This window comes from Vanellus vanellus (genome assembly GCF_965231255.1).
Source record: "Vanellus vanellus genome assembly, chromosome: 1".
Lineage (NCBI taxonomy): Eukaryota > Metazoa > Chordata > Aves > Charadriiformes > Charadriidae > Vanellus > Vanellus vanellus.
Window position 1 is genome coordinate 13714271 of NC_138905.1, and position 26552 is coordinate 13740822.

Sequence of the window (26552 nt, forward strand, 5' to 3'; positions counted from 1 at the left end):
CCTGCCTCTGGCCACTGATTGCTTTTTTCTTAGCCACATAATTATATAAATGTTTTTGGTGACGTAAGAAATGGCAGAATATGTAGATGTGGTTGTGAGAAAAGAAGGCAAGACACTCCCTCCACAACAACGCTACCATATACAGTCTTTAAAGCATCAAAACTACATTCTATTGTCCAAATGATGTTATCCTCCTTTGCTCCCACCCAGCAACACATTACAGACTACAAGGAAAAAGATCCAAGTCTCTCAAATGTAAATTTTCAAGGGTACCTCTTTTTTACACCCTCCCCAACAGAAACTTAGACAACACAAGGGGTGTTGTAAATTAATCATCTCAATTTCTCTTAAAATTATGCATTCTTCAAAGTTAAAATTGTGCTTTACATTAAAAATTCTGCATGCTTATAGATCCTGCTTTCTACACTCCCCAGGCTCCACACCATAACTTCTTGTTTTCATAATCCTTTACCTACTTCTAAAAACTACTGATAGTAGATTTCATCTAACCTTTCTTAATTCCTGTTGGAAAGAAGCATAGATGCAAATAAGGGGATTACTACCACTAAACAAGAGCTCGTCAGTTGTTTTCACCAAAAAAATGGTTTTATAGAAACCAAATAGGGAAAAAACCCTAGTTTTGTCTAAGTTGGATTACGTAATGTAGAGAGAAAAATGAAAAAAAAACTTGGGGAAAAAACAAAAACCAACCTTGAGTGAGATAACATGGATCCTTTCACAAAGAATCAAAGTGGTCTGGCTTGAAAAGATCATTAGAGGTATAAGAAGATTACTCAAACGTGAGCTGAACATACAATAGAGGGATCGGAATTTCTTACAGACAATACTTGGACATAATTTCTAGCTTCACCTGGCACATATACACTCACAGAACAACTATGCACATAATCTGTCTTGCTTCATAAATTCCTTCTGTGTTAATGACACTAACTGGTGGGGCTCTTACAATAAGGTATTGTCTGCATTATACAACAAGTGGTCATTTTTACCCAACATATTCACCTGAGAGACTTTTCTGCTAACATTAGTAAGACAAGACTCCAACTCTGAACACACTCATACTTTACTCCAAGGTAAAAAATATACGTTTACTTTCCCACAATCTGGCTGCCTGCAGACACTGCTGGCCCAGAATCACTAAAATGAAATGTACAGGGCACATGCAACAATAGGTGTAAGTGCATAGGAGGAAATGTTCAGACTAGAACATCAACCTTCCATCAATAGCATATGAGATATTCTATATTAAAGTGGTAGCAAAAATATACATTATTTTACCTTTAGATAGGACCTGAGAGAAAGCCACATTTTTATATTCTGTACTTTTTTCAAGCGGAAGTGAGGAACCTCTGATTTTCTTGCCCTTCTGGCAGATGTTAGATGACCAAAAAGTTTGGCAAAAAGTAGCCTCTGCAGAGAAGAAAAAAAAATTACTTTAACTGTTAGTTGATTTTCAAGGGCACTAAAAAGACAACGGAGAAAAGGCTTCCCTTAATATGTCAGTAATATATAACGTATCAGCATAAACTAAAATACATTAATATAGTGCAGAAATATAAGTAGCATGTTACTAAAAAAGAGGAGATACACTAAAAAGTTTTAAAAGTCTTCATATTATAACGATAAACAAAGTTTAGCTACACTTTGAGTTCCCTTCTTCAAATTTCAGACAACAAATGTGCTACGCTGTTAAAATTTGGGAGAAAATCAAACCTGCCAATCATTGCAATTAGAGAGTGCCTGTATCACAGAAGTTCCTTCCAAGACAAATTATTATTAGAAGCAGGTTAATTCTATTCTACCATATTAAATCACATATTTTGGCTATAATTTGAGAAAAGGGAGTATAAAAATTGTTCTTCTGCACACCAGCAAATATCTATACTCTGCAGCTAGTAAGGGATACTGATACTCTCTTAAAAATTTAAATTGCTATAAAAAGCAATAAATTAACAGGTGTATTACTTTAGACAGCAGCTCTCACGGTCTCCAGCTGTGAGACTGATCTACCAGCAAAGCAGGCAGGGCTCTTGGTTAGCATCTGGACTGAACAGTTTTGAGTTAAACTGAAGGTTTTGAATGAAGCACACTGGTAGAACAAACTGGAAATATAGTTCTTTTATTGAAACTCCTTCTCCTTGGGGAAAACTGAGAGGAACTGGGACATGACTAAGAGCTGGGTTAATGCATTGAGCCAGAAATCTGAAATAAAAGATTAAAAAGTCTTCCCTCTCCAGGAAAAAAGGTTTATTAGCTACAGAGACTTCAGTCCTTTGCAACTGCCTCATCTCCTAAACTGTAAGCCCACTGAAGTATTTGTCATCTTTGATCTATGAATCATAGTTTGCTGAAGAAAACAAGTTTAAAATATCCACAAAGTCAAAAAAAATGCAAACATTAAACCTTGTTTTGCTTTGGATGAGGCCTCTTGGTTTGCCATTCGTACCTGTTTATATGTCCTCTCTGCTACACATAGCAGAAAAAAGAAAATCCACACTAGAGACACACGGACCACAAAACTTATAGTAACCATTGAGAGAACCAGAATGTCTCCATTTGATCCAAATGCAGTCATACAAAGTTCAGTGGCAGAATGCGTAGCTAGTTGTTCCAAATCTTTAGCTTGAGAAAGTCGAAAGACAAATGGCATTAAACCCAAGATTAATGATATGACGTTTCCAAAAATCTGATAACCAATTCCTGGTATATAGCTGTTCACCTAAAACCAAAAGAAAACAAGGTATATTTTTAATTTTGGAAATAATGAATATTAATTTTACTGTCTTACTATCACAGAGAAAATTTTATAACCTGATAAGTTATATGAAACCTTCAACCAAGCATCGTCACAATTTACTATTAAGAAAAAAGAAGTCCTCAAAGACCACGTAACACACCAGAACCAAATATGACAAATCATTTAAAAACCCAACATCATAACATTGCCGTTAAAAGACTCCAGTGCAAATTCTTGTATTAAAAATTCATTCAAAGCTGAATTAGCCAAGTGTGCCAATCAGACTGTGTTGCTTACATCCCATATGTTGCTCCTATTTGTGTCTTGCTTTTAGGTTGCAAGATTTTAAAAGTTTTTACAATGCAGACAGGACTGGAGTTCTGTTGTGTTGGCTATGGCTTTGTTAAGTTTAATTCTACTGTGGATTGCACCCAAAACTGTATCGTCACCGAGTCACACACAGAGATCTGAACTAAGTTTGTGAATACATTGCTTTTTAACAAGTTGGAGATTGTAACTATCAACTTGTCAGAATTAGTGATAGTTTTCCTAAGCTGTGCTAGGATTTTTATGTTCAAGCCTACAAAATGCCTACATTGTCTACATTGAAAAAGAGTACAACATCAATTAAATCTTTTTCCAATTGTTTCCTGAAGAGGAGTACTAGGAAAAACAAGGGAGGACTAGTGAGACGTCCTGCTCGTGCTCTTAGATGTTTGTTTCCTAAAGAGGAAAGCTTTCTTTTCCAATCTGAACTTTAGCATCCAAATAAGCAGATCTGTATATTCCTAACCCAACATATTAGTTGTTCATCAGAATCAAGGAGAATAATAAGAATATTCACAGGATTTATCCCTTTGGAACAATAAAACAGAGGCTGGCTATGTTTGTAAGCAAACAATGCAAACACAGTTTATTGCCCCAACACTTAAGATTTGGTAGCTCTTTTATCTGATAGTAACAAGTAAATGAGTGACCTATGCCATGGAACAATAATGTCAATAACAGATACTTCAAACAAACAAACAAACAAAAAAACACCAACATAAAACAAGCTTATTGTTGGTAGTGCTTAGACTCCTAAATACAATATTTGCATGAAGTAAAAAGAATACTCACTCTGTTCATTATCATACCACTGATTTCAAGCACAGACATATCTGCTTTCTTGCAGTCATTACCCTCCCATACAATTGCACTTATTTTTTCTAGTCCTGGATTCAAACTGTGGATCCAAGGCAAATGACTCTGGTGAAGACAAGGAATATATCACATCAGAGAAAAAAAATCTATTGTCCTGTCAATATGCCTTTGTCAGAAATATGCTAACAAAAAAATGCTTTAGACTGACACAAGTATCGTTATATAGCAGTTACTTCTACTACATGTTACTATATGTTAACCACATTCCACAAAATCATCCACTTCTTTTCCAAGAAATAGCTGTGAGTACAGAGATCTCTCCTTCCCCATACTTCATTTTCTAATAGTGTTATTGTGGTTGAGGATTAATTGGCTTCTTTTTTTGCTCAAACATATCAAAGAGACGCATGAGGTTACTTACAAGCCACCTTTAATTTTGCCACGTTTAATGGAATATTTTGTTTTTCTGGTTATTATTTTTTCCTCCTAGCATTCTGAAAAGTACTCTTCTCTGCTTGAGCCTAAGGCAAACATATTTTTTTTTATTTGCTTTTAATGATACATGTGTACTTCACAATCCTTGTTATGGATAAAGGCTTCCCCGTGCTAACTGTACCTGGCAAGACTCAGAGAGAGCAGTAGGAGTCTAATCAATACGTGCTGCTCCAAGAGCCAAGCAATCCCAGCCTAATTTACTGAATGCACTTATGGCTGAGGCAACTTTACTCTAAATGGACTGCCAAGTGAGAACTGAAGGATCTGGAAAAACATTGACGCAACAAGTTCTGCTGTGGCCATTTCCTGGCTTCCCTCAGCTCTGTCTCACTCCTCTCCCATTCAGGTGATCAAAATTGCTCTCGACTTTGCCTCATCACCTAGAACTACATGCATTGAACTACTGGAAGTGGTGGTGCTGGGGGGGGGCAGGGGGGAGGGTGTAATATTCTTTTTAAGATTTAATTTATCATTGATTAAAAGTAAAACTTAATTTTATTTGCTTTATTGGTATTTATCTGAAATCTTTGTATTCTGCTAAGTACTCAAATATCTCCTCTTTTTTTTTTTTTTCCATTAGATAAAAAAATATACATATTATTAAAACAATGCATGTATTAGTTGCAGGACCTTCTTAACCACAGATTTCCAAAGTCTCCCTCTAGAGGGAGCATCAACACCAGGAGCTGAAACTCAAAAATTCACAATATACAATCAAATAGAAAAACACTCAACTGCAGGAAAAAAAAAGTCAATATACTGCAATTCAATTCCCTACTATAAAGCTTCCATTTTAGTGTTTATATGGAATGTATGCAAGAACTAAAATAAATTAAAAAAACAAAGATTGCATGAAATCCAAAGTGCTACTTTTGGGGGATTGTGGGGAAAAGGGGAAGTTTTTTTAAATCAAAAAATACTCTGGTTATGAATGACGTGCCTGTCTTTTGAAATTCTTTTCCTTAGCTGGCATTAACACCATGTCTTGCATGGCATTCCTTAGTAGTGATGACACAGTACCAACACGTATGACAATGTTTCACATTCTCTCCATCTCTTTACTTAAATAGTTCAAATTAGCAATGCAATTAACATGCAATTTAAAGATAAGATTTATACTACAAATATAACTGCCACTGTGACATCTGGATGGATTTCATCAAATGAAGACTTGGATTGTTAGTGATCAAGTATTACAATGGATTCTGTCCAACATTAGCCCAAGGCAGGCCACAACTGAAGTGCTGCACAACAAACACTAAAATTCTCAGAAATTACTGAAAGGACTGAATATGTTGCTATAGAACATCATTAAAGAAGGGAAATAAAATTATTTGCTTTGAGGTAAAACTAAAAATATTGTATCTAAATAGAATTTAGACATATGTAATACACATTTAACATCATATACATATATAACATTAGATACTATGTATATTATCTTTCTGTTTGCATTTTTATATATACATTTATATATAAGCAAATAGAAAAATGTCTGATATGAGCTCACAAAAAAGTAACTCCACTAGAGAAAAAAAAAAAGAAAAAAACCCCAAACCCAGAACCAGCTACCACAGAGGAAACTTAAATCAATTGGTACTTGTCCTGAACGGCAACTTAAATTCAAACATTCAAATATTTTGTCGGCTATTTCAGTATATTGTCTTATCCTGTTCATTTGACAAATTAATGATTGAGTAGCAGAAATCAAATTTTCCTTGTTTTAACTCTATCAAATCATTCTGGCTTTCTTACTTTCATTTAATATAGAGTTCTTGTGCACAGTGCAAATAAAAACAAAATTGGTGGATACCAACCTGATGAAATGGGTCATCTCTGTATTCTTTCTTCACACATGGATTCACTTGAGGGCTTTCTACATCTGTCTCACTGGTACAGGAAGAGTGGCACTCTGCGCAGTGTAAGAGGTCTTCCCACAGCACATCTTCCGTTTCTGATTCTGGCCTCGCACTCTCAGAATCCTGTCTGGAGCTTGAACACCGAGAACTGCAGCTAGTACCTGATTTAGGTGTATCCTGAAATTAAAATATGCATTGGAATTAATGCAGCTTTTTCATTCTAAGTTGTTTCCTGACAGAATAGTTCTAAAGTTAAATTAGTGAATCCACGTTTATCTTGTTTTTATGTTCCAATCCATTATCTTTTTCCATCGGAAAGAATTATAAGTTTATTGAAGGAATGTCTAAGAAGTTGCACATCTTTAGACATTGTACAAACAAGTAACAGTCTATGGTCTCTACTTTGTGGAGGGGGTCACATAATGAAGAATGAAATCCTATTAACTATTAAAAGGAAACATCTATTTTACAGATTTTTAGTACTCATTAATTTAGATTTTAACAGCAATTATCGAGCCACAGACTCCAGCTATGTCTCACACTTCTGATTTTATAAGCCATAAATTAAGCCTCTTCTAAAACACTTTACAGCTGCACTATTTTAGTGAAAACATGACAGACATGAGTGTGTAAGTGAGGCTTAAAGCCATATACACAGGACTGAAATTGTAATACAGAAATGTGACTGAGAGTGAGAAAAGCATTGTTCACAAAGTATTTTAAATTAATTTGACGTTTTGATTTTCTGTCTTTAGCTGTTTGAGCTGAAATACCTCAGCTACTTATTAACCTGTCCATAAAGTAAGGTATTCTTTCTCAGGAAAGGGCAAGGCCCTGGAGGAAGGAGGGACAGATATTTCTAGTCATCCAAGACCTGAGGCACTCAAGTAGCCTTTCAAGGAAGCAACGTGGACACAATTTAACTAGTTTTAAAAGAAGGCTTGATATTTTCCAGAAGCACATTTCTAAACGTATGAGCCTGTAATAAGAGAGGAATTGACACTCAAATTCCCCTACAAATCCCATTGCCCCATTGTTACTACTAACATACCTTCTCAAAGACAAAGAGAGAGTGGCGTTATTCGAAGACAGTTGCACTTCAGGTGTAGAGAGGAGAAATAAACAAGAGTATACATAGCTAACTGCTAGGTATGTGTAATCTACATAGTCATACATAAAATTTTAATTATTTTAAACAAACTGTACTTGAGAAACAAGCATGCCTTGTTATGTTCAAATTTTACCTATATATCTCTTAGATAAAGAAAGAAAAGTATTAAGTTTGGGACATTCAAATCTTCCCACGCGTACATATGAAACGCTCTAATGTTGTCTTCAGAACAAGAACTATTTTCTACAGTAAGCAGAATCCATTTCCTGCAAGACAGGTAGGTAGTCTTAAAAGCAGTACCATCCTACATCGCCATCCTCTGGCCATTTCTGTTCCCTCTTAACACAAAATTTATTTCTTTCTACTAGTTTGTCTCAAGAATATATACAATTTTTTTACACTGAAAAAAATAATCAAGCAATGTTTCAGCAGTTCTACTAATTTAATATTATTTGTATGCATTATTATCTGAAGAAATGTTCTTTGTTCTTCCTGAAAATCCTGCTTAGTGTATTTTACATAAGCAATTTTGTAAAGAAATATTTAGAAAAAATTTGGTCTGAACTCTTTCCCTTTCTTTTACAAAGTGAGGGATAATATCAATGCAGAAAGAGTCTGAACTATGTTTTTCTTAAAATAAAAGAATAAAAAATAATTTATACAAGGCAGTCACTACTGGGTACCATTGAGTCCTGAAGTTAATAAAATAAGAATAGTAAAAAAGCTTGCTCAAACAACAATTAAGTTGACAAGTAAACATGAAGATAAAAGAAAGTGTAGGACAGGAATTGAGAGTATATCCACTGACTTCACCAATTTATTTTTTTTTTTAAATACAAAGAAAGCTTTCACAGATTTGAAAACTATTGTTTCATTTCCTTTGTAATCATGTGGGGGAGGCGAGTTTGTAACAACAAAGAAAGGCTTCCTCTTTCATGGCATCAGTCAGATAAGTAAACGGGGAATAAGTGAAAACATTACTGCCAAAGCTACACACAGTGCAAATTTAGCCTCTTGAGTTTCTGAATATATCTACAGTCTTCCCTAGCTCTGAAGCACTCTATGGAAGAGAAAATACATTTGCACTGAAAAATAATTTATTGTAATCCTGTCTTTCTGCTTCCTCTTGTCAAGCACTACCAGCTGCACAAGTATACAGTCAAGAGACATCCTCTGTTAACATGAAACAAGCAGTTCCATGTATCAACCTGTTCAGTTATCCTAAACCAAACTTGCATAAGGCATTAAACACTCATATCAATTAGCCTTCTGGATCTTTTTAACCCAAGTCTGTGAGAAATAAATGAATGAATAGAAGAAAAGATTACCTAATAATGTTTTTATGCAAAGCATCAAGTTCAAGGCTTTGCAATTGTTATCAGAGAAAGCAATACCTGAACCCTTCTAAGGGGACGTTTCTTGTATCAAGTAGAAAGCTTACTCATGAGGCTCTGCCTATTGGACTTTTGTCAGAGCTGAAATTACTCTTTACACTCTTTTCTTATAGTCCTAGTGAAAAAATGGCAATACAGCCTTTAAAAAAAGTTCCATATGTTAAGTTGCATACCATTAGTAAAAAAAGAGCATAATTTATTTAATATTATAAATAAATAAAAACACGATAACATATCCCTTTCTCTTTCAGTGTCTGAGTCCTTTCCTTATGATTAAGGACTCTGCTAATATGGAATCTATGAATTCCCCTCTTCTAAGCTATGATGCCATCAAGTCTCTTAAAATTTCAGTATTTTTATGCTTTAACAATTTTGGTGAGATTTCATGACAACATTTTAAATTATTGTTTCAATAAATATGAGGGAATAAATATTCAGAGGTAGTCAATCAAACTTCTCCACAACAAGGCTAGTGAATCCAAAATACTAACTTAACAGAGAAACATCAGCATTGATGAAAATTTGCATATTGCCAATTACCGCCGGTTTTGTAACAAATCAAGTTTCCGGAGGAGATAACTGGTGTGAAAAGACAGCAACAGAGTTGGCCATAACCTGATGCAAGATCTATAGAATATATTCTAGGCTCCTCACAACAAATTGAAAAATAAGATGAAGTTCAAAACAACTAAATAAAAACATCTTAATTTCAAAACACTTTCATTAAAATAAAAAATAAAAAAAAATTAAAATCCTGGTCCCCCACTAGCATGACTTCCAATTAACAGATTCCCAAAATCCAATATAGGAGAAAAAAGGTTTGAAAAAAATATATCTATTCAATAAGAAACCAAGATGTTTTAACAACTTACAGAAACAAAGCAATGGAAAAGAACATACCTCCAGAGGATAGTGTTTCTTATAATGGTGAGATTTCCTGTTTCGAAGTGTACAATCACTAGAAGTGCGTTCTACATTGCGACGTAAAGAATACCCAGGTTCAGGCCCTTCCTCACTAGAAACTTCATCTGATAAATTTGTCACAGTTCTGTGAGTATCCTAGTGAAAGAAATATTGTATTAGTAAGACATATACTCATACTTACTAGGTTTTCTTCTTAACTACCGAAATCGAATTAATTTCTGCAACTTTATTATCTATGCTCAGTTAAATCAGATTTTAATGCATTTCCAACTAGCAAAATTAAGTGGTACAGCAGGAATTATAAAATAGAAATTATAATACCAAAATAAACATTTCTCAGATGATGAAGGGCTAGTTCATATTATACTAAAGAACAATTCTGACATTCTTAATTTAAATGCAATTTTGTCTAAACCAAACCTACCAAGAAAGGCTTAGAGGCAAAATATCCAGAAAGTTAAAAGAATAAAGAAATAAAAAATAAAAAGACACCAAAATTGTGACAGACACTATAGCATTGAATTATCAACACATACAGTACAAAGTTAACATTTACCTCTTCTTCCAACAATAAAATGCTACAGATTGCATGTAGAATACTCAGATCGTTAATTTATTCCACAAGTTAAAGTAGCCCTTACAATAACAGAAAGAAAAAGGGCAGCCAAGGATCATTCAGTTGTCAAAACCTCTTTTGTATATTCTCATTTAGATAGGACCCTGTAAAATTTCATTTGGAGTCTTCCTGTCATCAGTGAAATGCTAAAATGACAAAAAACAGTCAAGCTATTCTCTATGAATACAACAAATCCTCCCCCCCCCTGCAACTCAGACATCAGTCTTTCTTCCATGATGAACTCTGTTTTCTGAGATGCTTCAAGGTCAGGTCATTTCACTTTTCTAACAGCTGAGTTGCATAAAGAAAGAAGGACAGGTAGAACAGCCTCAGGTATCTTATCTGCTACCTTTTGCAGTGGCACCGAAGTGTATTGTCTTTGGAGGAAGAGATGAGAAGGAGAGAAGAAAGGAGGCTATTGTAGCCCCTGCCAACTTCTCTTCAATGTGAGTGCATACTCAGCAAGCAAGTTAAACATATAGATCATATCCATTCTATCAAAGAAACATAAAACTCTTTAAAATTACTTTTTCTTAAAAATCCTTTATTTGTTGGATTTCATCAAGACTGAAAAATGCTTGGAACTGATACAGATAACCGAACCTCAGTTGTTATCACTGCTGAGAAAGAACCTCCTGCAGAGCAACAGAGTGAAGTTTTTGCCCCGAGATGAATCTTCATCATCTTCATTCTGACTTAATCATATTGATTTTTAAGGGGCTGTTAAATAATTTGCTTATGAAATCCACAAAGAATGCCTTTCCTTTATAAAAACGTATACCTGTATACTTCCAGTAGAAAAATATTTCCCTTTGATCATTGATGGTAAATACTAATAAGACGGAGTCAAGTATTAGAGCTGTAAAGGCAGTCAATACATGCTCAAATGCAAATGATAAGAGACTCAGGAAAAATGTTTTGGAAAAGCTATTCTGTAGAACACTAAGATGAAAATAGGATATCCAGGAGATAATCAGACCCAGCCAAATTAAAAGTTCTGCTTTCTTTCATGACCACTTCCTATGCTGCCAGAGTTCTGCCTACTTCATTGAGAGGGAAATCGTCCTTTCCTCGTCTTCTACAGATATCAATAAAATAAAAAATAAAAATAAAAAAGAAAGGAGAAGGAAGATAATTCACAGGCAAATGCTCAGAATGACTTCAAAATTACCAATTATCTGTAATCCAAAATTTGTTCCATTTCAGCATAGAGACAGACCTGTGCCTAGAGTACCAAAGAGGCAGGAGAAGGTACAGTGTATTTAGCTGGTCTGGAAAAACCCACAGATAATAAACAGCACACAAACTGGTGCATTGAAATGCAGAATGGCAAAGAATGTTTAGATGTCAGTAAGGATCCTCCTACAAGAAAAAGGAAAGGCTAGGAATATAAGGATGAAATAAGAACACTTAATGTAATTTTTGGACCCAGGACCCTAAGCTTAATACAACTTTGAAACATTTTTAAGGATGAAGTAGATAAGAATGCATCAAAAGCATCATACAAATACACCTCAGGTATCATTTGACAAATTAATGATCCTGCTTTGAAAGTGACAAAGCACACTTACTTTGTGATGACTGTGATTGTTGAAGGCATCTTTCACTGTTGCAGTGCTCCACCCTGACTCTTCTGGCTTAATTACTTCACATCGACGTTCATGGGCCTGCATACACTCTTCACTGCTTTTACCCGTCTTTTTCCCATCAAGGGACACGTAGCCATTATCAGTCTCAGTGGATTTATCTATTGAGTTTTTTGCTTTCTTAGATCTATATTTGAAACAAATATATTTATTAAATTAATGATTCCCTCAATTTTTTCCCAGTCTAAATCCTGCTTATCCCTCTCAACCCATGTTTTAGTTTTACTACTAAGATGACCCCAAACTAATAATATTAACATTTGACACAACATTTGTAACTATTACATCTTAATTATCCTTTCCTAAAGTTGTAACAAAAGAAGCCCTCAGTGTCTGTAAGAAAATGATATCATTAGCTACTGAAAGAAGAGAAAAGGAAATCTACGTTTTAAAACTAAAACTTCACAGCAACTTTGACAATAGAAGTACCACAAGCCTCAAATGCAAACGAGAAACTTCTCTATTCTATCTTAACAAAAAAGGCGTATGTCAAAAGTTTCTTTAAGTGTTATAATTCAAAGCAAGTATGCCATTTCCTGAAGCTGCAAACAAACATGCTGTTTGGTACTCTGTACACATATATTTTTTGTTGTTGTTTCAAATACACTCTGCTTATTGTCAACCCTACTCAACAGAAGGTGATTTACCCTTTTCTGTATTATCCAGTAATACCTCTGGCAACATATTTTGATATATCTTACAAAAACATTAATTAAGCCTGTTTTCAAACCACAAAATAAGTTTATAAATTATTCATCAGTATTATTATTCTTAAGACTACTAATATTGATGAATAGTCTTCCATAATACTCTCTAGACGTCAAGGCCTTTATCTAGTCCATAGATGTAGCAGCAAGAAAATCAAATGCCAGAAAAAGGCTTTCTCAAAGCAAACGTTTGGACGATTACAATTCCAAATTAGAAAGTGCAGTCGATGAAGGAATGAAAAGGAATAGCAGCTTGCTACCTTATCGATAGAGACTACTTTAAGTCTTCACTTAAGCTTCTGTATTCTCAAAGTAAATGACATAGAAAAAAATCAGAACAGCAATTAATGTCTTGTGTTTATTAGATTTTGGTTGTTAGTTTCCCAGAACACTTGTGAGGGAAAAAAAAAAGTGTTATAAATCATGTTTCCCATTTTTTTTATTTTTATTAAAAGTACAACACTGGACATAGGTCATAAAGTTATCAAGAATCTGTCCAGTTGATCTTATCCTTCTATGAGGGAACACGCATTGCCTTTCTCTTTAAGGAGTGAGGCATTCTGTGACAGCTTGGATTACAGAGCAGAAGATTAAATTCCTCTTCAATACGTCCATTGAACAAATCGGGAGAATTAGGATAGTTGCCTCACATTCCTCCCAAGACAACGTATTCCACCTATACAGGGGAGACCTGAACACAAAAAAATGGCTAGGGACAGCTGGGTAAAATAGGAAAAATCCAAAAAGGAACAATTTATCTGTTGGAATTAAGGCAAAATACTGAAGAGACAATGTTATTAAGGTAACCTCCTTTCCCATCTTTAATCTCATTTACTTTCCCTCACCCTTTCCTGGAAAAAAAGCTAGTATCATTTATATTTCTTTTAAACCAAAGTAACTGCTGCTGCACTTCTCTTGTAGGAACTCACCTACTATTCCCTGACCTATTCCCAAAATTTTTAGTCAACTTTATTTCTAAATGAGTACAAAACCAGCGGAAACACTTTCTGTAGTTATTATATATTTGCATGGATTAATTTTTATTGTAAGCTTACAAAGGTAAAGAGACAGCAAGATGCTTTAGCATGTGTTTTGTGGTGGAGAAGCAGTTAGTAAGCCTCCTGTTTGCAGATCACCAACGTGCTAGTTCACATACAGAGTTTTAATTTTCTAGGTCTATTAAGAAGATCATCCAAAACATTATTGAGGCCAATGTTTAATGCATTAAATATACATTTGCCACTTTGTAAAAATTTCTTTTTAACAGTGCAAAAGGGAATGCAGTTCTCATCAGATAGACACATCCACACATCCAGTCAGAGAGACTTACTCCAGAAGTTACTAAGCTGTATGAGTGTAGTAACAGGACAAGTCTTGAAGTTTGATTTGAGAACTTTTTATACATTTCACATGAAACTTGAAAGCCACTAGGAAGAAGTAGCCTCAAACAGTTGAGTAGGAATAGATAAGAGAAAAAAAGAATGTACGTATGTGGGAAACCTCAGCTGGTCCAAGGGATCAGAATGCGAGTTTAACATTAACCTTGAGCAGATATCCGTGTACCCTTGAAGAGACTGGGGAGTCCTGAGAAGAGCTAAGTAAAAAGATAAGGGTTGGCAAACATCCTGGCTTTGACCAGAGCATGAACAGCGTGTGATGTGAGAGCGTATTGGGCAAAAGTAGAATGCTAGAATATATACATAGATAAGCACCTGGGTAAAAGAATATAAAAAAGCACTGCTTGTAAAATAAAGAAATTGGATTGCTGCAACTTGGTGTTCAGTGTCGTGTCCGTCCCAACAACGACAACTGGTGACCCCGACGTGATTTTAAGGAAGAAGACAACTGGAAATAGTCATGGGGACAGAGCCCAGTGAAGCTGAGGACAGCGGGCAGAGCTGTTAATGGATCCGGATCATATTTAAGAAGACACCTGTAGTAGGTGAGCCACTGGGGACATGGGAGGGAAGTTAACTAAGGAGGAGCAGACTATACTCTCCACATGGATGCTGTTGTTGAAACGGCAAGGTGTAATCCTCCCTGAAGTGACTTTGCGAAAAATGCTATTGTGGGGAAAAGAACGGGGAGCAGAAGTAACATCGGTTACAGCATTTAGTATAATGCAATGGACAAACTAGGGCAGACTTTGAGGAAGCTACGCGCAGCTCAAAAACGGCTGTTGAGTTGTTAACTATGTGGCGACTTTTATTAGAGACATTAAGGAACTTTAAGGAGCAGAGAGATTTAGCAGGAGGGAGCGAACAGCTGCCCGCAGCCCCTGCGCCGTTTGTCTCTAAACCTCGTGTTGATGATTTAAAGGGGCAGGAGATTGCTGCTCGGGAAAATAAAGGACTGTTTATGATGAACACAAAAGATAAACAATATAAATACGTATTACCTCGCGACCAAGTTGCAAGTGAAGGTGCTAACCGATCGGGATTTGTATTGCCTAGAGACCAAATCAAAAGCAGTGAAGAGGTCCAAAAGACCCCTCCGGAGGAGGTGCTCATCCCTTGTGAACCTCCTAATCCACCGTTCCCTTATCCACCTTTGCCCCCTGAATCGGATGATGAGGAGGAAAGCAATTTTATCGACTTGGGCAATTCTCCTCCAGTTTCTGTCCCTTCTGCCCTGCCTCCCCCTTGTCCTTCTCCAATTGATGTAAAATCGCAAATAGAACAAGGGGGTCCTCTCTGTTGTTCAAAGCATCCCAAAACTTGGGACTTACCACCAGTTCAAGTGATGGTTAAACCCCAAAACCCTGTCCGATTTTGGAGGGAGGTGAAGCAAAAAGCGATGGAATTGGGTGAATGGGACTTGTAAGAGAAAATACCCGTTTCACTTTCTCATGCCGAGTCTCCTAGTACTGAAATTGCCGAGCCTGCTGCTTTTCCTGTAGTAAAGAGGTACACAAGGTGCCCCTGGAGGCTTGGGGACCAACTGGCAAAGGTTTAAGTGCCTTACTGATAGGAAGATCTAGTACCACCTTACAAGGCCTCATGGTACATGTTGGAGTGATTGATGCTGATTACACTGGACAAATATGTGCCATGGTATCAACAGCTACACCACCTGTGACTATTGAGAAGGGAACTCGACTTGCTCAGTTAATCCCATTTCAAAGTTGCGTTCCACGAACGAACAATGTTACACGTGGTAATGGTGGTTTTGGCTCTACAGGAAAGCCACATGTCCATTGGGTGCAAAGAGTATCTAATCAACGCCCACAAATGCATTGTGTTCTTGAACTTAATGATGCCACCCCCAAGAAGATCCAACTGACTGGATTATTAGACACTGGAGCAGATATGACGATCATCTCTTTACGGGAGTGGCCTGTTCCTTGGCCATTAACCTTCAATGCCTTGGGAGTTGCAGGACTCGGAGGAGTTGCCAATAGTTATATGTCCACTAACCCTATTGTGATTGTAAACTCAGAAGGGCAAAGGGCTACACTGTGGCCATAGGTGACCTCAACTCCTTTAAACCTATGGGGAAAGGACTGCTTAGGCCAATGGGGAGGTTGCATAACTACGGATTTTTAGTCGGGGCCACTGTATTGCAGGGTGTTTCTCAACCCACTTTAGCTCTAAAATGGCTAACAGAAAAACCTGTGTGGGTTGATCAGTGGCCCTTTGGCCAAGAGAAATTAACGGCCCTGCAGTCTTTGGCAACGGAACAACTTGTTGCAGGACACAGAGGCCTCACATAGCCCTTGGAATACCCCAGTATTTGTTATCAAAAAGAAATCGGGGAAATGGAGATTGTTGCATGATTTGAGAAAGATTAATTATGTCATGGCAACAATGGGAGCACTACAACCGGGATTACCTTCACCTACTATGATACCTATGGGGTGGGAAATTGTTGTAATAGATTTAAAAGATTATTTTTTTTTACCATCCCTCTGGCAGAACAAGATAAAGAAAAATTTGCATTTACTGTTCCGTTTGTGAATAACATGGAGCCTACCAAAAGGTATCAGTGGAAAGTGTTGCCACAAGGTATGAAAAACTCGCCTACAATTTGTCAATGGTCTGTCGCAAAAGCATTGACCATTTACCTTCACACCCACTGATTAAATTGGGCACACAAATAATCTTTGGACAAAAAAAAAAATCTCAGTCGTAGAAACCCAGTGGAGGGCCCCACAGTGTTCACAGATGGGTCAGGAAAAACTGGAAAAGGTGCCATTGTCTGGAGACAAGGAACACAATGGCAATATAAGATCGAACATCAAGAAGGTTCACCCCAAGTCGTAGAACTACGAGCAATGACCATGGTGTTTCAGAGTTTCCCCGGCCCAGTCAACATTGCGACAGATTCAGCTTATGTGGCTGCTCTGGTACGATGTTTAGATAAAGCTGTTTTAGGTAATGTAACTAATGAATTACTGTTTGGTGTATTGAAACTGTTACGGATAACAATATAGAGGTGAAAGCAGGAATATTATGTGATGCATATTAAAAGTCATACCCAGTTAACAGGATTTATTGTAGAAGGCAATGCACAAGCTAATGCTTTAGTGTCTGCAGTGGCCCTGGGACCTGTGCCCAATGTTAAACAGCAAGCGATAGCATCGCATAGTTTTTATCATCAGGGATATCGTGCTTTAAAACGTCAGTTTAATCTTAGTAATACTGAGGCCCGCAATATTATTGCGGCCTGCCCCGATTGTCAAGATGAACATGTACCTGTATATCATGGCACCAATCCACAAGGATTACGCGCTTTATAGCTTTGGCAAACTGATGTCACACATATTACTGAATTCGGCCGTTTGAAGTATATACATGTATCAATCGATACCTTTTCTTCTGCCCTTGTAGCCACTGCTCACACTGGAGAATCAGCTCAAGATGTCTTACGCCATTGGCAGCGTGCATTTTCTGTTTTAGGTGTCCCACAACAGATCAAAACTGATAATGGTCCTGCTCATGTATCGCAAAAGGTAGCTTGTTTTTTACAACTCTGGGGCATGACACATGTCACAGGCATCCCCCACTCACCCACGGGTCAGAGTATTGTTGAGCGTGCACACAGTACTCTAAAACACCTTTTACAAAAACAAAAGGGGGAAGGATAGGGGAAACCCCTGAAGCACGACTAACTAAAGCTGTATATGTATTAAACTTTTTGCAGCTTGCTGATGATACTCCTGCTGCGATGCCACCCCTTCTTCGGCACTTTGGTTCCCTTGTGACCCAGGAACGGGTGGGTCCTGGAGCAAAAGTGCTGCTGCGAGACCTAATAATCGCGGCATCCTTTTTAGCCCCGAAGTGGCGTCAGCTAAAGTGCTCACTACGCTTAACAAGCTTGGGTGTTGGCTGGCTAAGCAATCTAATGCTACATCTGCAGCTTTAAGTAGTTTACTACTAGATGTAGACTCAGTTAGACATGCCACACTGCAGAATCAAGCTGCAATAGATTTCCTGTTGCTGGTTCAAGGTCATGGTTGTCAAGATTTTGATGGGATGTGCTGCATGAACTTATCAGACCATTCTCAATCTATTCATGCACGCATACAAGAGTTAATGGAACGAATGGAAAAGTTAAAGGAAGAGGATGGGTTCTTCTCTTTTGATCACCTTTTGCAAAATTGGGGACTCTCGGGATGGCTGGTTTCAATAGTCAAAGCAGAATTAATAATATTGCTGATAGTTGTAGTTGTGCTAATGATGGTGCCATGTCTCATCTCCCTACTGCAAAGGGCCCTGCAGCAGGTGATGGGGGCGGCATTTGTAGCACAAATACAAAAAGGGGGAATTGTGGGAAACCTCGGCCGGTCCGAGGGATCAGAATGCGAGTTTAACATTAACCTTGAGCAGATATCTGTGTACCCTTGAAGAGACTGGGGAGTCCTGAGAAGAGCTAAGTAAAAAGATAAGGGTTGGCAAACATCCTGGCTTTGACCAGAGCATGAACAGCGTGTGATGGTGATGTGGGAGCATATTGGGCAAAAGTAGAATGCTAGAATATATACATAGATAAGCACCTGGGTAAAAGAATATAAAAAAGCACTGCTTGTAAAATAAAGAAATTGGATTGCTGCAACTTGGTGTTCAGTGTCGTGTCCGTCCCAACAACGACATACGTATGTTTAATTTGTTCAGTTAGGATCTCACTACTCAAGCAAAATTTAAGTGCTAAAACTGTAAGACAAACACTAGTCTGATATCAACCAAGGGTCATTTTGAAAAACAGGTAACTTTCACTTGTTTTCAATGTAGAAATAGAAGTTATTTTTTGTAAGAATCCCTAAATTTAAGTGTAAGCCTCAAGCCAGAAAAACATAAATTTGGGCTTAAAGTTAGGCTTTCATGCACTGTACTGCGTTAAAAGAAAAAACAACGATAACAAAGATGAACAATACTTCCCTAGCTAATATAAATGTATAGTTACCTAGAATTACTGTATATATATATACAGTATTAATTAACTTTTACAACTTCATGCTAGATTTAAAAGAATTTAAGAGCAAAACAGAACAACACCATGAATAAATCCAAGGTCTTAAAAAGCTTGAATATATGCAAAAGTCAAGAATGACTTTCAGTGTTATTCATGCATTAGCTAGCGAAAATATTAAGAAAGATTTAAATCAAGTTTCTGGAAGACTGTAGATTTTCACTGTCAAGTATTCTATTCCCACGCATTTTCACTGGGGTTGGTCAAAAAACTCTCTTCCCTGTTCATGCTGCAAAACTTTTAAAGAAGCTGAAATTGTAAGATTTCCATAATTGGAGTAAGGACGCACCCAGAGTCCAAATTACCCATTTAGATATTGTCGTCCTTTCCAGTGAAACTAATAATTAGTATTTTTTAAATTGCCTCTGCGCTGGATTAAAGTCTAGAATTATATTTTATTAGTCAGACTGAGTTCTGCCATTCCAAAGGATATTTATTGAATACACAGTTCCAGATTACCGATGACCTGAGTGTAGGCAAATGGTCTAGGTACCCAGGGTCCTGACCTAAAGCAAAGAACATAATTTCTGAGGTTAATTTTGAAACCATGTGTTTAAGACCTATATTTAAAATTCCAGGAAATGGTATCTCAAACCATAACATATGTGAAAAACTGCTGTAAATAAACACTAATGAGACATTCCAATGTGCTTTTCTAAAGAGTTTCAAAACATGTCTTAAGAAACAGGACAGATGTCACTGTACAGCTTCCTTGCACTGAGGTTTCATAAGGTTTTCTTCAGCAACATCACCAAGTAAAGTAGTCAATGAACTTCACGCTGCGCTCCTGCTTATTCATTCCCATCCCCACTCTGCCATCCCTCTGTGATGACAAAACTGTATTACCACACACAAAAAATACTGATCTGCATGACCTCCTGGGAAAAAAAAAAGGTATTTTTCAGCTGAACGAGTTATTGATATGGTTTGTATGGCTCTAGACATACAATCAACTGTGCCCCTGCAATTGAAGAGGTAACAAATGACTAAGGGCTACTTAGAGCATTCTCAGTCACTCTCCGTTCTTTATCCTTTTAAGATACTATATATACTAAGTAGTCATCACTGAGGCTTAACATCTATATATACACACACTACCTCTCATTAAATGGTTTAAACAAGTCTTTAGAGCAAGTCCCACACAGCCCTTTCCAACTGAAAACACTCCAAGCCAGACGAGGGAAGGTAAGGAAAAAAAATGAATCTTCCAACACTCCTTTTCTTATTGCAGGTCAGTATCTTCAATAAATGGAAAATATTCAAAGGTTTACAAGATTACACTCCAAACATACTAGAAAGTAATGCATACAGACCCAAAGAACAGCAGTTTTGTCTATTACTATGACTCGTAGTTTGTCAAAGATAGCTTATTCTACAAAGGAAAAAGTCAAATGAACTCTCCTCTTGTGATATTTTTAAAGACTTTTAAAACTTCTCCAGACTTTCAACTAGATATTCCCAGAATGTAACATAAGATAAGCTTTACCAGTGGTTAAGAGCACATTTCACAAGTATGACAGACATGTTAGTGTTGCCATATTTAAGAACAACATGCACAACAAAACATCAATGTAATAACTTGCAGTATCCCTTTTCTCAATTTCACACTATTTTATGAGCAAATTTTCTTGTTAATGAATGCTGATATACAGCACTCACAATGCTGTGCGTATAGCATATCTTGAACACAGACTGCTACAGACTTTTTAAAAAAGAAACACTTCTTAATTGCTTAGAGCACTGCATTAGCAGATCACTCATCTGCGAAACAGCTCTTGAATGTAACAGGGTTACATTTTCTTAATGATTGGAAGAAACATCTATCTTTGATGTTTATTTATAAACTAAACACTGTGCCTATTTGAATCCCGAGGGCTTTTCCTTCAGAAAAAAGTGTGTGATTTGTGACAGTGACAGAGTTCAATAAGCATTCTCTCAGAGTAATAAGCAGCTAATGTAGTAAAGTAAAATTAAAGAGTCAAATTTTCTCATCGGATTAAAATTGAGAAACTGAGTTGGTTCGCTCCTGATAGCCCACACAGAATACTCCTACATCAAAATATAATTTAATTAAAAGTTAATTCCATATCTTTTCAAAATTATTGCATCGGTATTTGCAAAAGTCAAGAAACAACACATTAGTTAGTACATGTTCAAATACTGAGATGAGTTTACTGCTAAGAACAAAAACTGGATCAACAAAAGATTAATCATTAGATCAATGTTTACTTATTTAGAAAAGGGATAGTGCATCTCTAACACATATGTAGCCTTGAATAAATACAAACCCTGATAAAAAGAAAGCAGCATGCCAGATATCTCTGAAGACAGCGCCAATACTGCAAGAGGTGCTTGTACCGTAGCTCTGCACTGTTCCCTCCTGTGTGTTATCTGTGGTACTAGAGCCATCTCCTTCCCTATGTACTTCCAAATGTGCTGCTTTCCTTAATTTCCTTCATCAGAAGAGATTAAAGGTTGCTTTATAAGTGCAGTTTACTAGTTCTATTAACGTGTTCAGCAGTTTAAGCATGCAAAAACAAGCAAGTTCTCAAAATATTTTGTTAAAGCTTTATCAAGTCAATTTAACAAACTTCACTGACTAAAACTAAGCATAACACTTATTCATTATCATAACACTGAAACCCAAAATACATTTCATCCCATCATCAGAGGCCAAGACATGCAAAATTCACTGCTGCAGGTTTTCCCATTTTAATGGAACAATTCACTGTAGCAAGCCATATCCAGTGAAGTGCTGGAAGACTTGAGTTCTACACTTCCAATAGCATCTCCTTTAATGTGTGTTTCCCACAGAGACCATTAGTCAGTATTGCAGAGTTCCAAAACTAAATTTGCACTAATAGAAATACTATCATTCCACCATTATTTAGATACAAACTGTTTTAAGGCAAAACATCAGATTCAATTAAAACAATGCATAAATTATCCAATGCATAAAAGCTAAAGAGCACCAATTAAGCACCCATTTTAAAGTTTCAAATAAAAACAGAGCACAAATTTCTCATTTCTTGCAAAGCAGATGCTGTAAACCCCTATATTTTTTCATGCACGTTCTTTAGAATAGTTTAACAATCCTAAATGATAAGTACTTTAACATAGACTATACCTTCTTCTTTTACCCCCTGTGCTGGGAGGTGGCTTAGGAGTTCTTGTAGAAACAATCTGACAATGAACAGTTCCAAGTAGCAACATTAGCCATATTGGCCCAATGACTTCAGTCAGAGGTATATTATGTGGGCTTTGGGCTGTATAGAATAACACTACAGCAGCAACTGGAAAAGAAGGGAAATTAAGTTGAGTTCAATATTTGAAATGTCTGAAATGGCCAACTCGTTATATGGCTTTTGTTAAAAGAGAAACAGTCAGATGTAGTCCTTTACCTGCATTTTAAACCAACTCATGTAATTCTGAAAAGAAGGAATTATAATTGCAATGAAAAAGGCAGTAATAAAGATTTAAACAGTTGGCTACTGTCTTAATATCCATCTTTTCTTTTATACTTGTGATATTATAGCTCCCGCTCAAAAAAAAAGGTGGCAGAATGAAGGGGGGGAAAGCATTTGGAAAGCTAGATCTGTCATGAAACAACTTTAACTTAAGGTGAAACTTCAGTAGCAGACAAAACCAAAAATCAAATGCCATCCTTATAGCAGCCCAAATAAATTTAATTCTGTATCACCTATAATGATGCAGCACAATCCAACAAGCTAGGTGACCGTAGGAGTCATCAAACCAGGAACAGTTTGAACAGTCCCTCCATCCTTGGAGATATTCAAACCCAGACTGGACACGGCCCTGAGCAACCTGTTCTAGTCGACCCTGCTTTGAGCAGGGCTTCAGACTAGATGATCTCCAGAGGTCCCTGCCAACCTCAACTAGCCTGCAATTCTGTGGAACCATACATCTATTTTAACACTGTAAGGACCAACAGACTTGAGACTTAGAAACTCTTTGTATTCTCTAGCAGAAAGCATTTTAAACTCCATATTCCAGTCAAAGGACAAAATTGCCCACAAAAAAATTGCCCACAAAAAAACCCCTAACCCTAACCCTATACCCTAACTCTATACCCTGTATACACTTCATATATACTTGTGTGTATATTTTCCAGTAATGAGGAAAGACCAAAGACAAACCATGTGAACTATGAGGTAGTCCAGCTGAAGTTACCAGGACTCCAACTAGCAGTCGTGGTTGGAAAAGGGGCAGCTTCCAATTCCACAGTTAACTGTTAACTTTGTAACCCTATAAACAGCTTTTCATGTATAGCCAAAACCCATGCAGCTCTTCTTGCTCCTGCACCCAGAGTCCAACCACTTCTATAACTCAGAAATGTCTTTACAGGCTTCAGGTCAATCTAAACACATTCACCAGGCATGAGGCAGACAGAAGAGGCAATCCCTCTCTTTTCTCTGCTTATTCTATGTTCTTGTTCCTCTGCCTCTATGGCTTGAAGTGCTGTGTTCTGTAACTGTGTTTTGTAACTCAGCTGAGAGAAGCTATCCCAGAAACTCCAAGAAATAATTCAGAAACAGAAGAGGAGAATAATTCTACGTGATTAAACATCTGCACATTCCATAAGAACTTGGTTTTGTTCTTGTACCACTAAGAAGTTAAAGTCCCATGACTTAGACCTACTCCTAGCACAAGAAATACATGTTACGATTTCAACGGCTTTCATCAGTTCTCTACTAAAATCAACTGAAAAAATAGAGCCACATGCAAATTTATATGCCACACTCAACACCTAAAATATATTGCATGAAGCCCCACCTAACACAGCAGACACCTGGATGAGATGTTTTCCACTAAAAAGAGATTAGATGTGTTTTTCATGGAACAATCTTTAGCAAGGTAACCAGCATCAGAAACACAATGAACGTACAAAACAATGGAATTATTTTTGATTGTGGTAATCTACTTCTAATTTCCCATCAGTCTTTTTCCTAAATTAAAGCACCGAAGTCTTATGTAGAACACACATGGTATCTTTCATTACTATATGTGGTATTTGCCGTATGAGGTTTCCCAGAAAGACAGTATGCATCAATCAGAAATTCAAATTATTAAAAAATAAATTTTAAAAGGTACAGATAGTAAAAGGTACAGATAATATTACCTCTTTCTAAATGAGCTTCTCTGAGTTTCTCACACATACAATTAGCTTCATAAGCTATAAAGTGTAAATAAGTACACAATCTTGACTCCTACCACAGAATTGGTACAAGCATATACTTCTGAGAACACAGAGCTCCACAGACCCATGTGAAATGACTTGCAGGGGTAAGTGTCCACAAAATAATTTCAAACTTCACTACAAGATTTATTCTGCTACTTAAAAAACATTTAGCAAAGGAGAGTGATCTGGCAGAAATCACCTTCTTCCAGAAGACACAAATCCATAGACTGCAGATTCCCACCAGTAAGTTTCACACAGATTTAGGAAAATGTTACCAATTGCCTGATCTTTTCAGTAAGGTGGGAGGGAAATCCAAGAACTTCTTTCTGCACAGCATGTCAATATGCCGTAGTTCAGATTATCCTAGAATTGCTCCTATCAACAGCTAGGTCTCAGAACAGAATTCTTCACACCACTTTTAATTATTTCTTTACTTATTTATAGTAAAGAAATATACAAGTATACTTGTACTTTTCTAAATTATTACGGTTTATTTTGTGAAACAGGCACAAATGAAATTATATCACATAGAGCAAAAAGCTGTATCAAAGAAAGCAACTGTACATTTCAAAGACCAACAAGCATTTATTTTTACAGCATTTAAAACTTTGAAATGTTCGTATTACCAAGTTTAAAACCATATACATATATGTATCTCACCACAACAATCATTATATTGCTATTGAAGTTTGTTGTTTAATACTTAAGAAACACAATAGATATACACTATAATTTCACACTTCATTTTCCTATTAAAATATAGAAACATTTTTAAAGTAAAAATGAGATAACGCTATAAACTAAATGGATGAGTCAGAAGAAAAACGTTTTGCTTCTACCTTAATTCATTGGCCTGTTCCGTGACCTTGGACAAAAGACATTTCTCTGTAGTTCTCTTATCACATATTTTGCTAATCATACTTTACACTAAAGGAAACCAATGCAAATAAAATCTGGAGTTTAAATCTACAGCCAAGGAAAGAATTTTCTGTAGACTTAGATAAATGCTAGCAAGTAACCCGCTAAAGTTAATCAATTTCAAAGCAATAATTCCAAGTAATGTAGTAATGCATAATTCTACAGAAAGTACTTCATAATTAAATAAAGTCATTTAACTAAACGTATATAAACAAAATAAAGTCAGACCATTTTACAACAGTGTCAGTGAGAAACTGTCATAATGACAGAGTTCGAGCTACAATACAAAATTCAGATTCAGGGCAAAAATATGGCCACTGGAATTTGAAGTGTTTTGTTGTTAAGTTTTTATAATATATTCTTGATGTTCTGGTGCTGCATTACCAATTTTATACGAAATGAATAACCGAGCACACCTTCTAAGTAAAATATAAGCAAATCTTATATATAAGTGCTAGAAAGAGAGGCTTGAGCAGGTTTGTTTTAAATAGTTTCCAATAAAAAAAAAAAAATTGGTCAATTTATTTTCACAGAATCACAGAATAGTCAGGGTTGGAAGGGACCTCTGGAGATCATCTAGTCCAACCCCCCTGCCCAGAGCAGGGTCACCTACAACAGGTTGCACAGGACAGCGTCCAGGCAGGTTTTGAATGTCTCCAGAGTGGGAGACTCCACAACCTCTCTGGGCAGCCTGTGCCAGTGCTCCACTACCCTCAAAGTGAAGAAGTTCCTCGTCATGTTAAGATGGAACTTCCTATGTTCAAGTTTGTGCCCATTATCCCTCCTCCTATCAATGGGCACCACTGAAAAAAAAACTCCTCCCATCCCTCTGGCATCCTCCCTTTAAGTATTTGAAAGCATTAATAAGATCCCTCCTCATTCTTCTTTTCTCTAGACTAAAGAGACCCAAGTTCCTCAGCCTTTCCTCATATGAAAGATATTCTAATCCCCTAATCATCTTCGTAGCCCTAACGTTCACTTACGTGTACATTATAAGTCTTTCCATTTATTTCAAAAACCATCAAAAAACTCTGCAGTTACTTCAGCATAACTTAAATGACAAGTGTTTCAAACAGTTGGATTATAATGTAATATGGAATACTATTATTTTTTTCCAGTATTTGTTAATTCACAACCTCAAAAATATGCGAAATATTTTGTCACATAACAGTCTCTATGCATTAGGGAAACGATGCATTCCAACCTTAACTTTAGTAAATCACAGATCCCAAGAAATCTGAGAGGGGAAAATGTTAATTACAAGACAGCTTTGTAATCAATGTCCTAAAAAACTTGCTTGCACTCAGCATCTG

The 26552-nt window shown here is 36.6% G+C and overlaps 1 protein-coding gene across 1 annotated transcript in view; it reads right to left on the reverse strand.

Moving 5' to 3' along the window:
* The window catches only part of PHTF2 (putative homeodomain transcription factor 2), a 74920-nt gene that overhangs the window by 12577 nt on the left and 35791 nt on the right, over nucleotides 1–26552 (reverse strand). Inside the window, exons 6-13 of the mRNA XM_082498604.1 lie at nucleotides 22249–22414; nucleotides 21410–21574; nucleotides 11872–12073; nucleotides 9661–9819; nucleotides 6214–6432; nucleotides 3878–4006; nucleotides 2468–2740; nucleotides 1300–1431 (exon numbers count right to left, since the gene is read on the reverse strand). Of these exons, the coding sequence (XP_082354730.1) occupies nucleotides 1300–1431; nucleotides 2468–2740; nucleotides 3878–4006; nucleotides 6214–6432; nucleotides 9661–9819; nucleotides 11872–12073; nucleotides 21410–21574; nucleotides 22249–22414 (1445 nt within the window). The remainder of the gene's footprint in view (nucleotides 1–1299; nucleotides 1432–2467; nucleotides 2741–3877; nucleotides 4007–6213; nucleotides 6433–9660; nucleotides 9820–11871; nucleotides 12074–21409; nucleotides 21575–22248; nucleotides 22415–26552) is intronic.